Source organism: Xenopus laevis, chromosome 4S, assembly GCF_017654675.1.
Source record: "Xenopus laevis strain J_2021 chromosome 4S, Xenopus_laevis_v10.1, whole genome shotgun sequence".
Lineage (NCBI taxonomy): Eukaryota > Metazoa > Chordata > Amphibia > Anura > Pipidae > Xenopus > Xenopus laevis.
The window spans coordinates 119441493-119458956 of record NC_054378.1 but is presented as its reverse complement, the minus strand read 5'-3'; the positions used below and the strand labels follow the sequence as shown (position 1 = coordinate 119458956).

At 41.3% G+C, this 17464-nt stretch overlaps 1 protein-coding gene across 2 annotated transcripts in view; it reads left to right on the top strand.

Moving 5' to 3' along the window:
* Nucleotides 1-6722, top strand: part of gxylt2.S (glucoside xylosyltransferase 2 S homeolog) — a 31956-nt gene extending 25234 nt beyond the window's left edge. For both annotated transcript variants that reach the window (XM_018259621.2, NM_001093215.1), the window contains 3 exon segments: nucleotides 2515-2638; nucleotides 4018-4190; nucleotides 5594-6722. In XM_018259621.2, the coding sequence (XP_018115110.1) occupies nucleotides 2515-2638; nucleotides 4018-4190; nucleotides 5594-5770 (474 nt within the window). In that variant the 3' untranslated portion in view covers nucleotides 5771-6722.
* The last annotated feature ends 10742 nt before the right edge of the window (nucleotides 6723-17464 follow it).

Genomic DNA, 17464 nt, shown 5'->3' with positions numbered 1-17464 from the left:
CTGGGCCAAGCCGACAAGCTAGTTCCGGCCCTGAACATGGCCATTAAACTCTTAGAAATGTGTTCAAACTTTCATAATATGCCAAATTTTGTAAAATGGACATGATAATTAGGGGGTGTGGCCATAAAACAGGCGTGGTCAAAAAATGTTGCCGTGCTACATGCAGCCGATGTTTTTGTCCTTCTTTAAATTTGTAAAGCATAGAGAAAACCCTTTTCTTCGTACGTACAGAGGGATACTGTAAAGATACACCTCTCACTGTAGTAGCTACATCTCTGCCCACAAGTAATAGGATCTTGCAGGAAACAGGAAGAAGGAATTCCATGTCACTTCCTGTTTCCCAAGAACTGTTCACACAAGCCCAGGAGATGAATTTACCACACAGTTGCCATCTCAATGTATTGCCCAGTAGTTGTTGAAAATAGATACACACACACACCAACAACAATCCACCAGCTGATCCCAAAAATGACTGAATTATGCCATCTCACTCAGTGTGTCACCAAAATCAGGAGAGAAAGTGAAATAAAATATGAATGAGTTTGAAATTGGGGTGACCGTATCTCTTTACAGGATCAAACTGGAGTATAAAATTGGATAAAATGAGGATTTAAGATGAAGTGAGGTGCAATAACCTGATATCAGTACAAGCACATGTAATATTAACAGCATCCAGGGCTGGCGGTTGGGCATAAGCTCGCCGCAGTGCTGCATTACGGAGGCTGATGAAAATGAAATACCTTATTTGTTCAGTAATATCCCCTGGCTCTGTGGCTCATCCATGTGTAACAAATCATATATCATGCTGCTCGCTCTGAATTGTACAAACCTTTCCTTGGGACGTGCTTGCCAGGCTACATTTTAGCCATAAGCAACGAATTACTGAGCGCACGTGTTTTTGCTTAGCCTTGCCGTGAGTGCGTGATTAGCCCCTTATCCTTAAATATCACCTGAGCCAATAGTTCCTGGAGGGGGGGGGGATTGCTTGACTTACCTTGTGATTATTATTTGCCGTTTTCTTGTCATTGGTGCTCAGTAGCATAGGTACAGAGCACACGGCATGTATGGCTGTTTCTGGCGCCTTTTCAAGCTAAAAAAAAGAATTGCTGGTATTTTCACAGTATTTCCATTGGCAGAGAGGGAGATGGGTGGATTGTGCTTTTAGTTTTAATGCCATGTTTAGCATGGAGAAAATGCCCTGTGGTAACCCTACCCAACCCATACCAACTAATCTTTGGACTGGGGGACATGTGAACCTGGAAGTAACATCACATTGGAGCAGAAGTGATGTCACTCTGGCGCCAAACCGTCACAAAAAAACCTGGCAGAACCACATGGGAGGGTGGTAGGGATCAAGCCTGCACCTTTGTTGCTTATCCAGCCAACTTACTCTCAGACTGCCTGCACGGCCAGGGAATTTTTCCCCGAAACCCGACCACTTTGCGGGTATTCTGGGGGTACTCAACCCCATGCAGGACTGTACCCTGTAGTGCAGTGTATTAAAAAAGCCTTAGATGGGTTTAAAAGGGAAAGCCTCCATGTAAAACTCCACAGAGCAACAGTTACTTTATGCAGTGTGAGGTAGAGTGTATGATTGAGAACAATGTGATCTGAAATACAAAATGCCAGCCTCAGACAGTGAAAGGATGATGTTTTCTAGTAACAGCTGCAGAGCTACAGCCTTGGGGGCTGATTTAGGGAGATTTAGGACAGTTTTACATGATATCTAGTTATTCGATCTCATTTTTGGTTAAAGCAAAGGTTGGGCCACCTGTGACCTTGCCTGCAAACTCGGCAAATGTTGAGTAAGGGGGGATGAGAAATACAAAAGAAATACTAGTGAAGTGTGACGTTCTGCGGTGACATTGGGTCAGCTGCTGTGGGCTGCACCTTTTGTATTTTATCCTTTTAGTACTTTTCCCCAGGACCGGATTTACATAGCAGGCACCTCTATACCTGCCCCAGGTCCCCTCCCTCGAATTTTTTAGGAGTTGTTTCAGTCACGCTGGGTTGGGGCAGCGCGATCCCTCGATAGGCTAATTACAAATGAAAACAGGACTCCAGCCTATGGAGGGATCGCACCGCCCCTCAGCGTGACTGGAACAGCTCAGCAAGATGATTTAATGGTGTCGGCAAGTCGCCGTTACTAAGGTTTGCGGAGCTGGGGGGGGGCGGCTTTGGGGAGCTTTTAGCTGCTTATAGTTTGCATGCAGCTTCTTTTCACTGATACCGACACATTACTATTTTTAAATACAAGAATCAACCAATACAAGAGGTGAAGAAGGTCCTGCCAAAAACAGCTTATGTATCCTTAATTGTATCTGTGGGAACCTCTGACAAAGAGAAGGAGATTGTCATAGTGGTTGCTGTACTACATTGCCCACCAGCGCATGTCAGCCCAACTGATTTCTCTATTTTTTTTTAAACTATACATTTTTATTGAAGAATTGTTTTTTTTAATTTGCCATTCCTCAAACTTCTTGTTTATTAATCTTTTTTTTTATTTTGTTCCAGAATAACATGATCCCAGCTGGACTGACTTGGGAAGAGATGCTTCATCCTTTATATCAGAAATATAAGAACTATATCACATGGGGCGATCAGGATTTATTAAACATCATTTTTTACTTTAACCCAGGTAAGAAACATCATTATTTAAAATAAAAAAATGAAGAGAAACATGATAAAGCTTAAAACAATAGCTACAGTGCTTAAAATAATAGTTATGCATTGAGAGCTAAGGAAGGAAGGGAAGTGGTATAATAGGGGGTTCTAACCTTCAGCTGTGCAGGGAGTGAGCTGGGGAGGAGCTAGAAAGACAAATGATTTCATTATTGCCTTTATTTGTACCCTCAACCTTGGGAATATAAGTGTACAACATTAACAAAAAAAATAATAATGTAATCATTTCAAAACAAATAAAATTTTCCCAGTGACAATCACCCTCATGTACTCTAACTTAAGTCTGTGAAATGAGTGGGTGTATGGGAGAAAAGCGAAATCTTTTGGCGCAGACAAAGGTCTGTCAGAGGTTTGAAATAAAGAAGAGATACTTTGTTTTATCTGTGAGGTCTGTACTCAGAGCTGTATTTAAGTGGTACAAATTAGAGGCTGCCCTGAGTATAGGGGAACTTGCAAAGCAACTTTACGTATAGGCCTTGATGTTAATCCACTCCTCCCTATGCATTTGCATTGCAATGTTGTGGTTGGCCGGGGACCTTTGCAGCTCAGTAGATCTCCCAGCTGGCCCCTTCGTATGTGGGCATTATGCATTCATAACACTGCTGCAACTTTAGATAGGAAGAGTGTGGGTAAACAGCGCTGTGAAATATGTTGGCGCTATATAAATACATATTAGTAATAATAGCAGGTATTACAAGGCAAGATGGCACCATAAGGGCAGAGACACACGCTCAGATTCAGGGAGATTAGTCGCCCAGCGACAAATCTCCTCTTCTTTGGGGCGACTAATCTCCTTGAACTGCCTCCCACCGACTAGAATCGAATTTGCCCGCGGGATGATAATTGGTGTGAATCGTTTTCCCCTGAGCCTCACGAGGAAACTTCTGGCGAATTCGGGAAACAAAGCGTTCCGAGTGCCATCCCACCGGCGATTTCGATTTTAGCTGGTGGGAGGCAGTTCAGGGAGATTAGTCGCCCCGAAGAAAAGGCAATTAAAGGCGACTAAATCTTTACAAATCTGAGCATGTGTCTCTGCCCTTAGAATAAAATATATATATCTATTACTGTTGCCCAATCTCTCAGTTGTTGAAGTACAAGTCGCAGCTAGGAGTTGAAATTCAACAGCAGCTGAAAGGCTATAGGATGGTCAGTCCTACAGAAACAACGAGGCTCACTTAAAATCTGTTATGGGCCCACAACAACTAAAGATAGCCTCAATAATAACCATGAACAAATTCATATTCTGAATTCCATCAAAGTGCTACAATGCACCATATTGTATTTAATGCAATTTGACCATGTAGCCTAAACGTGTGCTCATTAATGTAATTTCAGAGATGCTGTATGTTTTTCCCTGCCACTGGAATTACAGACCAGATCATTGTATGTACGGCAGTAACTGTAAAGCAGCAGAGGAAGAGGGAGTGTCCATTCTCCATGGTAATCGGGGGGTATACCATGATGAAAAGCAGCCTGCCTTCAAGGCTTTCTATGAAGTCATACGTGATGTAAGTGGCATTTCCATTCTGTAGAAGCGTCTGTGATCCAAATTAGGGACTAATATGAATGATATATCAGGGCTTATTTATGACACCGTTTTAGTGTGCTAAGTGCAGTTCAAATGCAAATCACAGCTTTTTTTCACCTATAATGCGGTGTTCCCCATAATTCCAGTGTAAATGCTGGCACACATCTGCAGCAGTCTGTCTGTAATTATCTATAAATAATATACTGTAAATTTTCCTTTTAAAGGAACAGTAACACCAAAAAAATTAAAGCGTTTTAAAGTAATGAAAATATAATTTACTGTCGCCTACAATGGTGCAACTGGTTTGGTTTTTTTTCAGAACCTCTACTATAGTTTATATAAACAAGCTGCTGTGTAGTCCTGGGGGCAGCCATTCAAGCACAGGATACACAGTAGATAACAGATAAGTACTACTATAGTTTATATAAACAAGCTGCTGTGTAGTCCTGGGGGCAGCCATTCAAGCACAGGATACACAGTAGATAACAGATAGGTACTACTATAGTTTATATAAACAAGCTGCTGTGTAGCCATGGGGGCAGCCATTCAAGCACAGGATACACAATAGATAACAGATAAGTACTACTATATTTTATATAAACAAACTGTTGTGTAGCCATGGGGGCAGCCATTCAAAACTGAAAGATGGAGAAAAAGCACAGGATACACAGCTGATAAGAGATATGTGCTGTATTTTACAATGGGGTTCTTCAGAACTTGTCAGAACTTGAATGGCTACACAGCAGTTTGTTTATATAAACTATAGTAGTGTTTCTGGGGCAAACACACCCGTTTTACCAGTGCTGGGCAGCAGTATTTGTCATTCCTTTAAAGCACTCTAATATTTTGGTCTTGCTGTTCCTTTAAATGTTAAAATAAAATGTCACCTGATTTAAAGGTGTCTCCAGGGGATTTTGTGCAGTGCTCTAGTGTTGTGCTGGCCTCAAACCTGTGTTGGACAAGTCAGACAACTTCACAACATTTTTCCATAAAGTTGGTGGTGGGTCTGACTCTACCCACAGTCCTGCCTTGCTATTTGTTGGCTTATAGTTATATTCCTGTTTCTACCTTGCCTTCTTTCGATTAAGTCAATGGTGGGCAGGTTAAGGTCAGAAATGGGTTATACATATAATTACGATCGTCAAGACAGAAAAAAGGCGCCCGGACATTGGCCAGGGTTTACTACGGAATTGTCATATAGAGGTAGAATTCTATTGTTTCTACCTGTATATCTGACAATTCAGCTCTTAAAGTTTGTTATGAAAATGAACAAACCAATGGTTGCAGGAAAGATCGTAATTGTTAAGTGAATGGCCACATTTACTCACTAGTACATTGCTGGAAATCCTAACAAATTCACCCATTGCTTTTCTCCCCTTTCAGTACACTTTTGACGACAATCTCTTCCAGTCAATGTATTTCCCCCTTCAGTCGAAGTTTCTAGAGAGCGTTCATACGTTGTGTGGCCGGATCCCCCAGGTGTTCCTCAAGCAGATTGAAAAGACCATGAAAATGATGTATGAGAGACGTGTTGTTGTCCACATAAGATCCGATGTATGACTTTATTGGCATCGCCATAAATATTTTTCTGACAGAGCATCAGAAATATGCCATGCATCTCAATGAGCCTGTTTGCACTCAGAAGAGCCTTGGAAAAAATACATTGGCCACAATAACTTTAAATCAATTCACAAGAGTTGATGGATTAGATCCAGACCATAGTTGTTTGGGCTATGAAGCTGTATCATGACGTTGGATATGTTTATAGCAGGCTATCATATCTAGCAGGATAATACATGGAAGTGTTGTCTGGATGCAAAGATTACATCTGTCAACTAAAACTGGAAAACAAAAATATCATGAGCTATACAGAAGGAAATGTAAGTCAATCAAATCACCCAAGAAGGAACGTGGGGTTTGAACCTGTAACTTTTTCTTTGGTTTGAACTTATTTCAGGAGATTGTACCTGATTATCCAAAAGAGCAGAGAATGATGACCAGTGCATACACTTTGTCAGTGCAATCATTGCACCCCGGGGAGCTAACTTGCTTACATGGCGGCTAAACAACACTAAAGCAGTTACCAATCAGAGCTTTGCTTATCATTAGTGAAAAGACCTCAGGATTCTAGAGAACATGAAGATACAAAGCCATCAATTCTGCCAAGGTAGTACAATCAAGACAGAGAGCAGATTATTTTGTGGGCTACACAAAGCCAACACAGGCTTTGAGAGAGGTCCCGTCCTTTGTCTTTGAGTAGTTCCCTAAACATTTGTGCCTTTTCTGGCTCACCAACGAGTTTGCAGTAAGCAGTTTGCACAGGAAAGTATCCTATTGCCAAGGCATCTTCTCTATGGTGCCTTAAATTATTTTAACTTGGTCATGGTAATTTATAGGCTGATAACTCCCTGCGCTACACCAACATTGTGTGCACCTTGCAGTAACTTTACAGGCACTTGATGATAAATATTTCACAAGTCAAGGGTTTCAGTGAATAAATTTTAATCCCTTATCATTCTTGGTTGGTGGAGTCCTTTAAATAGTCAACGCAGTCTTAAGGTGGCCGTAGACGTGTTGGGTCTGGACCTCGTGAGTATCTATCCCAATGATTCAGCCAACGTCCTTTCAAAGTTTCAATCGGAGAAGGAAGTTGATTGAGATACAGAAAACAGAAGCATTTAGCAGTTCGGGAGAACGTTCTGCCCATCCCGACCCTTAAACACATATTTATTTGGTTTTGTATCGTATCAAAAGAATTGTGTTATACATGATTGGTTAAATACCACTGCAAAATCTACATAATGAGGCTAAAGCTGGCCATCGACTCAAAGATCTGATCGTTCGAATCCTCGAACGATCAGACTTCCCCATCTCCCGACCTGCCACTAACCATTCTGATCAAATAAAGTAGAAAAGAACAGATCAGCCGATGTTCTGCCCCTGACAGCAATCGTACGAAAGTTATGTCCGGCAAAGCTGGTGACAGTCTCCCACTGAAAATTGTTAGATTGGCAATACATGCAGAGATATTATCGGCAGTCGACAGAAATCTTTTAACCTGGGCGATTGTCCAAACAACCGATCTCCATGGGAGAAAAATGTCGGGACTCTTCCACACAAGGTCCAAAAATCGTAAGAATTGAGGATTCGTATGATCAGATCTTTGCGTCTATGGCCAGCTTAAGCAAAAATATTCTTATGTGGGCATAAACTTTATCCTTGGTACAGTTGTTTATCCACCTGACCACAAACAATTTCATAATAACCAGCTAGCTAGGCGTTGGCTATTAGGTTACACTTTTAAAACTGTAGCATTTGCACGTAGCAGCATCTTATAAAATTATTATTATAGAAAATATATGCTTTAAAAGAGATAGAAAATTGCATAGAAATGAACCAAAGTTCAAAGGTCATATAGACCTCAGAATGGAATTTAGACTGATTAGGATTCAACAGACGCACAGATAATATCATACAAAACAAATTTTCGTACGGTATTCGGTGCGTGTATGGTGGGAAACAAGCCGACCGATATCAGCAGAAGACTTGGATATCGGTCAGCTCGTCGATTGGGATGGCTGTAAAATTTTAACAAACAAGGGAAAGTTGTGCTCACCACTAGTTTTTTAAAACCATTAGGCGGGGGTGCAACAAGGCTGTGACCACAAAATACATATAGACAATTACAAGTCCTCAGCACTTAACCCTCTGTCTTAAATATATTGATAATGGGTTGAGTGCTGATGACTCTTGTAATTGGCTGTAAAATTTTGAACGGGAGCCTTCAAAGGCTCCTGAACATTGGCCATTGTTAGTGCTGAATCGTCAGATACAGGTAGAATTCTATAGTTTCTACCTTTATGTCTGACAATTCAGCTCTACACGTTTGTGTTGAAACGAACGATCTTTCTTGGAAACATCTTTTCCAGGAAAGATCGTAATTGTTATGTCTATGACCACCTTAAGAGAAAACATAACTTTAATCAGGGTTTTTGGATTATAGATCCTATGTTGGCAAATACATTCTATAATATTCAAAATATAAAGAACACAGTAAAGACTATGCCGTCGTGTTGAAAGCATCCGCGGGCAGAACACCCGTCACCTGTCACTGTTTCCCTTAGAGAGCTATGGGAAATGCGCTGGTTAATTGTAGTGGAGACAGCCATTACTAGTGCGTTTTTCCATCTGGAGCAGTGACAGGTGGAACCGTTGCTACAGGGAAGAAAACTGCCATCAGCCTAACTGTATAGTACATTGTGACATCAGAACCCAACATTATAATGTAAAATAGATTGTGACATTGTGTACATAACTGGATTATACTTTCTACCAATTTTCTAACAATCCTGACTTTCTAACTGTTTTCTAACTTTCCATTCTAACAATATTCAAGACAGAATATTATAATATGTATAATGTTAGCATAACTGAAAATTAGAAGCTTCTATGGGGCAAATTCACTAAGGCGCGAAGCGCCGAAAGCTAGAGTTTTTTCGCTAGCGTTCGGCATTTTCGCTACTGCGCAAATTCACTAATGAACGCTGGCGTAGTTTCGCTAGTGCTACTTCGCAACCTTACGCCAGGCGAATTTTCGCTAGCGACGAAACTACGCAAATTCACTAACTTGCGCAGTGTAGCGAACGCTACCTTTTACGCTAGACTTCCTTCGCCACCTCAGACCTGGCGAAGCGCAATAGAGTAGATAGGGATTGTTTAAAAAAAAAAAGTCAAAATTTTTTCTAAGTCCCAAAAAACGCTGGCGTGTTTTCTACATGATGGGTGATAGGCTGAAAAAAGATCGAAATTTTTTTGGGGCTCCCCTTCCTCCCCCCTACTTTTCCTGACTCATGGCAACTTACCTAGACAGTGGGCACATGTGTAGGGCAAAATAAAATTTTTATTTGCAGATTTGAAGGTTTTCTAGGCATTTGTAGTGCAGATACGTGTTCGCGCCGTATGCAAATTAGCCTTCGCTAGCGCAACTTCGCTTTATATAGCGAATCAACGCTCGCGCAACTTCGCAAACTTACGCTACCCCTGTGCGCAACTTCGCATTTTAGTGAATTTGCGGAGCGCTGGCGAAAATTCGCCTGGCGAAGAGCGGCGAAGTTGCGCCTGGCGCAACTTCGATTCTTAGTGAATTTGCCCCTATATATCTAGGTGCCATTGCTCCAACTTCAGAACTGCAGTACAAATTCATAGACCCATTGTTCTTGTTGGGGGCCATATTGCATATAACTTGCAGACCTGGGATGATAATCCTGCAGTTTTTCATCTGTTGTTTGACTACAATTCCAAAAATCCCTAACAACTGCACTATAGATTCTATTAACCCCCTCATTTTCTAAACTGTGGAGCTCACCACTGTATGGAGACCCAAAGCAGTAGCCGGGGCAGCCATGACTACAAATTATACACATAAAGTGTGCTTAAACTGTAGTTGAAACCGCAATATACTACAATATCCATAGCGCTGAACAGCTTTAAAGGGATCCTGTCATCGGAAAACATGTTTTTTTTCAAAACACATCAGTTAATAGTTCTACTCCAGCAGAATTCTGCACTGAAATCCATTTCTCAAAAGAGCAAACAGATTTTTTTTTATATTCAATTTTGAAATCTGACATGGGGCTGGACATATTGTCAATTTCCCAGCTGCCCCATGTCATGTGACTTGTGCCGGCACTTTAGGAGAGAAATGCTTTCTGGCAGGCTGCTGTTTTTCCTTCTCAATGTAACTGAATGTGTCTCAGTGGGACATGGGTTTTTACTATTGAGTGCTGTTCTTAGATCTACCAGACAGCTGTTATCTTGTGTTAGGGAGCTGTTATCTGGTTACCTTCCCATTGTTCTGTTGTTAGGCTGCTGGGGGGGGGGGGTGATATCACTCCAACTTGCAGTACAGCAGTAAAGAGTGATTGAAGTTTATCAGAGCACAAGTCACATGACTTGGGGCAGCTGGGAAATTGACAATATGTCTAGCCCCATGTCAGATTTCAAAATTCTGCTGGAGCAGCACTATTAACTGATTCATTTTGAAAAAAAAATATTTTCCCATGACAGTATCCCTTTAAGAGATAACTCAACTTCCCATTACAGAGTCTTGTAACAAGTGTGTTGGCAATCCTTTCGGCTTTACAATCAAATAATCAATACAAAGCGTTTTGGTGGGGTCGGAACTCAACAGAGTTGTTTCCTGATGTGTTTTGGCTGCTGTTTGAGCAAACATGAGGCATGTGCTTTCCCGAGGGATAGCAAACCTGTTTCTCTAGAATATCGAACACTGTACAAGCAATTAATCACAACAGATTGCAATGTGTTTTGGGCCTGTGGGACACACAGCATTTCTGCCATTTTGCTTGGCAATTTTTTTTTAATTTTATTGTCCACCCTTTAAAATGCTTTACCATACTGAAAATGACCAATGTGAGTGGTATGAGAACAGTTATAGGAGTGCTGAGCATTCCAGTTGGAAACAATTTAATTTTTGACATCATGGTTTCATACAGAGTGAAAACAATGTGCCCTTGAAATGCCCAAAATTGCTGTGTGCCACAGGCCTCCAGTTGCCTGTACAGGGTCATCTATCTGTCTGTCTATCGTCTGTGAGCTTGGCCTCTCTTTAGTGAGTGTTTTGGACTTATACACAGGCCAGTAAACACCTCTCCAAGTGATAAATTGGATTGGGACTGCGGGAAAAGACTCGATAAAACTCGAAAAGACTCGATAAAATCTAATAAAAAAAAAAAAATCCGAATTGTATGATTTGATACTTGAAAAACTGTTTTTTTCAGATTAACACCCAAAAACCACAATTTTTTTGGATTATTATACAAAATCCATTTCAGATTATGTTATCATCTAATTGTAAATGGGACATCTGCCATTGACTTCTATGTGACCTCGGCAGGTTTGAGAGTATTTTTTTATTCTGACTTTTTAACAGCCTTGGGGTTTAATAAATCTCCAAATCTATTTTTTTCTCTCGATTGGATCAGCCCGATATCGCCCACCTCAATGTGGGCATATCGGGGAGATATCTGCTCATTTGGTAAAATCGCCAAACGACAGAATCTCTACGTGTATGGCCACCTTTACAGAGCATTATTTAGTTTGTATCAGTGACTCCCATTTGAAAGCTGGAAAGAGTCAGAAGAAGGCAAATAATTCAAAAACTATAAAAAAATAAATAATGAAACCCCATTGAAAAGCTACTGGGAATTGGCTATTCCAAAACATACTAAAAGTTAAATTCAAGGTGAACCACCCATTTAAAAGGTAGATTAATCAAAGATAGAAGTTAGAGATCTCCACAGTCCACAGAGTGAAATACCGCCTCTCTCTCCATCTCTATGGGATTTTTAAAGGCGTATTTATGAAAAGGTTATAGTGAAAGTTCACCATTTTATAAAAAAGTCTTAAAAAATCCCATAGAAATGAATGGAGAGTGGACTGTTGAGATCTCTAACTTCATTCTTTGATAAATCCACCCCTAAGAGAGCGAGATGAAGCAAGCTAGTGAGGTCTTGGCTTTCTTTAGTTCTGCCCAGACATGAAGGTCATTCTTACCGTATTTACCATATAGGCACTTGAGGACCTGTGCCTAGGGTGGCAGCTTTAAGGAGGTGGCCCTCAGTTGCCTATACAGCAAAAACAAATTTCCTTGAAAAACGCCCCCCGCTGCCAGATGCTTGCCTATCAAATCCAGAAGTTGGGGGTTTGTGGTCCCTGATGCTTTATGCCATGGGAATGTCATCACATCGGCTGACATTGTGTGCCTATGGCAGCACCGGCCTAAATACGCTTCTGCTTGTAGCTCAAAGCATGTATGGCCCCTTGGGCAGCCATTCAAACTTGCCTTATCAACTGCCTTTGACCTAAGAATTTATTATTATAGGGGAACTATCGCAAAAATGAAAATTTAATATAAGCTTCAGCATATTGAAATAAGACACTTTCTAAATATAATCAATTTAGAATTCTGGACCATATCTGAAATAATCAAGTTTATCTTCACTATTCCTCTCTCAGCATCTGTTTCTCTTCATTCAGCAGTTGGGTGTCAGATGAATGATCCAATATATCTTATAGGGGGCTCCTTTTGCCTAGAAGATGTCTTAGAGCTCACTCTATTAAACTCACCAGACATCATGGGGCAAATTCACTAAGATTCGTAGTTGCGCCAGCATCCGCTTTGCCGCACTTCACCAGGCGTATTTTCGCCAGCGCTCCGCAAATTCACTAAAATCCAAAGTTGCGCTCGGGAAGCGTAAGGTTGCGAAGTTGCACTAGCGTTAATTCAACAAGCAAAGCGAAGTTACGCTAGCGATGATTTGCATACGGCGCCAAATTGAAGTTACAATGGAGGTATATGTAGCATCACACCACAAGCCTGGGAAACCTTCAAAACAGCAAATAAAATTTTTATTTTGCCCTACACATGTGCCCACTGTATAGTTAAGGTGCCATGAGTTAGGAAATGTAGGGGGGAAGGAGGGTAGCCCCAAAAAAAATTTCGATCTTTTTCAGCCTATTACCCATAAAAAAAGAAAAAATGCCAGCGTTTTTTTGGGACTTAGAAAATTTTTAAACTATTTTTGAAGCAATCCCTATCTACTCTATAGCACTTCGCCTGGTCTGAGGTGGCGAAGGAAGTCTGGCGTAAAAGGTATGTTCAGAAAAATTAGTGCGTCAGCGAATTTGTGTAGTTACGTCCGTTGCGCAAATTCGCCAGGCGTAAGGGTGCGAAGTAACACTAGCAAATTTACGCCAGCGTCAGTTAGTGAATCAGTGAATTAACGAAAATGCGCTACACTAGCGAATTAACACTAGCGTTAGGCGCTTCGTCCTTAGTGAATTTGCCCCCATGTCTTACTACATGCAGGACTTGTGCAAAAGGCAGTTATTTTGTTAGATTTTGTTTGTACTGGAATCAGTTATTTGAGTGAGCTCTAACACATCTGCTAGGAAAGGAAGATATATTGGATCTAACTGTCAATGAATATCTGACACCCAACTGCTGCATGAAGAGAGAATAAAGAGAAACAGATGCTGAGAGAGGGAGAGTGAACATAAACTTGATTATTTCAGAAACTATGCAGAATATTTAATTGATTGTATTTAGAAAGTTTATATTATATAAAATTTTAATTTTCGCGAAGCTTCCCCTTGAAAAGAAATATTTGAAACTAAATGTAATTCAGATTATTCCCCTTTAATTCTACAGTATGGCTAAAATATGTACTATCCATCCATGTGCGTTATTGTGGCCCATTCCCTTGTAGCCGCCACTAGAGAGTAGGGCTGCACCCAATCCACTATTTTGGATTCAGCCAAACCCCCTGAATTCTTTCGCGAAAGATTCGGCTGAATACCGAATCCAAATTTGCGTATGCAAATTAGGGGTGGGAAGGTAAAAACATTTTTTACTTCCTTTTTTGTGACAAAAAGTCTCGCAATTTCTCTCCCCTAAATTGCATATGCAAATTAGGATTTGGTTCGGCTGGGCAGAAGGATTCGGCCGAATCCTGCTGAAAGAAGCTGAATCCAGCCTGAATCCCGAACCAAATCCTGGATTCGGTGCATCCCTACTAGAGATGCACTAGTCCGCATAGTCTGGCTATCTCTAGTAGAGAACACCCTGTGCCATTTATTACAGAACTAGAGAACGATATTCTATCATTCTGCCCGGCTAGCAGTGAGGAAGGAGCCGTCGCCTGCTTCTCCCCGTTACACTTTCATTATTACCCACACCCTTTACTTTTTCACAGTATACAGTCACTGAGAGCGCGGCGCTTTCTGCTGGCAATTGAATCCATTCTCGCTTACCTGGTGCGATGTAATGGTGATGAGCCGCGTGCTGCAAAACGTAGAGAAAAAAAGATTAAGAAGAAGGGGTATGCCCCCGAAACGTTACATCATATGACAAAATAAACGTGCAGGGGATTTCCCCTCTACATTAGCCTTCCGTGTCTGGCAAATTTCTTCTTTCATATTGTCGGGAGAGGTGCCGACCCCTCCAGCCAACACGAGGCATTTACAGACAGGAGAGAATCAAGGGGAAATAGGAAGTTTTTTGCTGCCTAAAATGTGTACGATCCATCCATGTGCGTTATTGCGGCCCATTCCCTTGTAGCCGTCACTAGATAGTAGGGATGCAACGAATCCACTATGTTGGATTCAGCCAAACCCCCCGAATGCTTTGCGAAAGATTTGGCTGAATACCGAATCCAAATTTGCATATGAAAATTAGGGGTGGGAAGGTGAAAACATTTTTTACTTCCTTGTTTTGTGACAAAAAGTCACGCAATTTCTCTCCCCTAATTTGAATATGCAAATTAGGATTCGGTTCGGCTGGCAGGATTCGGTTTAGGATTCGGCCGAATCCTGTTGAAAGAGGCTGAATCCTGCCCGAATCCCGAACTGAATCCTGGATTCGGTGCATCCCTACTAGAGAGGCACTAGTCCGCATAGTCTGGCTATCTCTAGTAGATAACACCCTGTGCCATTTATTACAGAACTAGAGAACGATATACTGTCATTTTGCCCGGCTAGCAGTGAGGAAGGAGCTGTCGCCTGCTTCTCCCCGTTACGCTTTCATTATTACCCATAGCCTTTACTTTTTCACAGTATGCAGTAATTGAGAGCGCGGCGCTTTCTGCTGGCAATTGAATCCATTCTCGCTTACCTGGTGCGATGTAATGGTGATGAGCCGCGTGCTGCAAAACGCAGAGAAAAAAAGATTAAAATGTTTGCTGTCAGACAGGCAGTGATTTAGTGGCGGCATAACGAGGAGCCGGTATTGATTGATAGTGAGCTGGCGCACGCACTGGGGACACCTGCTGGGGCCATGCTTAATTCTCAGAAAGTAATCTCTCTGCACGGGGCACATTTCATCCAGAATAACGGAGCGGATGGATGTCGGAAGTATACAAACAGAGCAGGGAAAGCTTCAGATAATCAATAGGGCTCGCTGGCTAAGCCTACTCGTTATCTCTGGGAGGCGAGGAAGGAGCAGCAGTATTTATCGCTGCTTATTGGCCTGATTTAAACCTTTATTCCTGGCCGAAAACCCATGTTTCTGTGGAGCAGCCACATATGGGCTCGTTCCTATTCAGAACACTGAGTCCTGCTCCCAAAAGTTGTCCTTTGCATCACGAAAGAAAATATAATTCTAAGCAACTTTCCATTCATTAACTTTATTTCCGGTAATTTCAAAGTTATTTGCCAGTGTAATGACTATTAAATGCTGCCTCTGTCCGGCTGTTTATATTTTGTGCGTCTGGTTCTTGAAACTATGTAGGTGACTGACTTCTACATTGTTTGAAGAGTCAGAACCAGAGACAGAAATGCATAAACAAATACTGCTTTTCAGTTTTAGGGGCACATTTACTTAGGGTCGAATATCAAGGGTTAATTAACCCTCGATATTCGACTGTCGAAGTTAAATCCTTCGTCTTCGAATATCGAAGTCGAAGGATTTACCGCAATTCGTTTGATCGAACGATCAAAGGAAAAATCATTCGATTGAACGATTAAATCTTTTTAATCGAACTATTCAAAGGATTTTAATCCATCGATCGAACGAAATTCCTTCGATCAAAAAAAAGCTTAGAAATCCTACGGGGACCTTCCCCACAGGCTAACATTGAGGTTAGGTAGGTTTTAGGTGGCGAAGTAGGGGGTCGAAGTTTTTTTTAAAGAGACAGTACTTCGACTATCGAATGGTCGAATAGTCAAATGATTTTTAGTTCGAATCATCGATTCATAGTCGAAGGTCGAAGTAACCAAAAAACGAAATTCGAAGTATTTTTTATTCTATTCCTTCACTTGAGCTAAGTAAATGTGCCCCTTAATAACAGGTATAACTTTAATTAAAACCTCTGAACCTGAAACCACTGAAAATGTGTAATGATTGCATACTGGCAAGTTGCTTAGAATTATAGTTTCTTTAAAAAAAAAAAAATAAATAGTTTGTCGGGTGGGGTTCCTCTTTGATGAGACATGGTGGGATTAGGGTTCTCCCCTTTTCATAAAATTTCTGCTGGCTGGCCACCTATCACAGCCAAAATAAAAAAAACATATTAACAATCTGACCAGTACAAGCTAAACACGTTTAATCAAACTACATATATAGTTTTTTGAAAAAACTGCAGGTTTTAAAAAAAATCACTTACTTTGTCAAATGGGTTCTTTCACTGAGGGAGGCCATACTGTGACTATAACAGAGACTCTAATATGCAAATTTCAGGAGCATGCTCAGATTGTAACACTGCTTAGAGTATTCTACCCAGAATGCCTTGTTTTAGTAAACTCCTCCACTAGAAGTATCAGGAGATTTCCCTATCTTGTCCCCTGCTGGTGATGTCATTATGCAAATGAAGGGCACACACTAACTTCCAGCAGGTGGCAGCACTACTGTACAGCAGCTAACACACAGGTCTGGCTGATTTGATAATAGCTTAGAAGGGTTGATAAGCAACAAGGAATTTGAACTGAGCATGTGCGAGATTTCAGAGCTACAGTTGGCTGGGAAGATATAGGTAGGAGGAGCCAGTGAAATCCAAGATGGCTGCCTCAGCTAGAACTGCAGGGGAGATAGGGGAGATCTTGCAGAAGGAATAGTGAGCTGATCATTAACATTATACAAACAATTCTGTTTTAAAAATCGGATTTCTTGAACTTTCACATAGTGTATTTACTTAGTAAATGATTTTGGTCATGATTGGTGCCCTTTAAGGGTATTACAAATTTACCGGCAACTACATTGCCAGTGAATTTGTAATACCGGCCTCGGCAGGTGTTTTACCGGCCGGGTGGCAACCCTAGCTGGGATATCTATGTCAGAATTCTTTTGGGAGAACTGCTGAAAGCTCTAGTATATACAGAGTCAAAGGTTAGATGTTGTTGGTATCCAAGCAGTAACAGCTCAAAATGATTGGCTTTTGTCAATACAAGCAGCCAATGCCTTCCTTAGACACAAACCTCCCAATTTTTCACGATTTTGTCCGCTCAACCTGCAGTCCCAGACAGGCCCGGACTGGCAATCTGTTGGTTCTGGCAAATGCCAGAGGGGCTGCTGTAAGTTGCCATAGACAGTCACTATTTAGTGGGCTGGTGGGGGGCTGCTTGGGCCTCTGTGTACTTGGAATGCCAGTGCCTATTGTCAGTCCAGACTTGGTCCCAGATTGTTACTGAAATGTCCAGACTTTCTCATAAATCTCCTGTACTGAACAGCCAGGTGCACTTAGA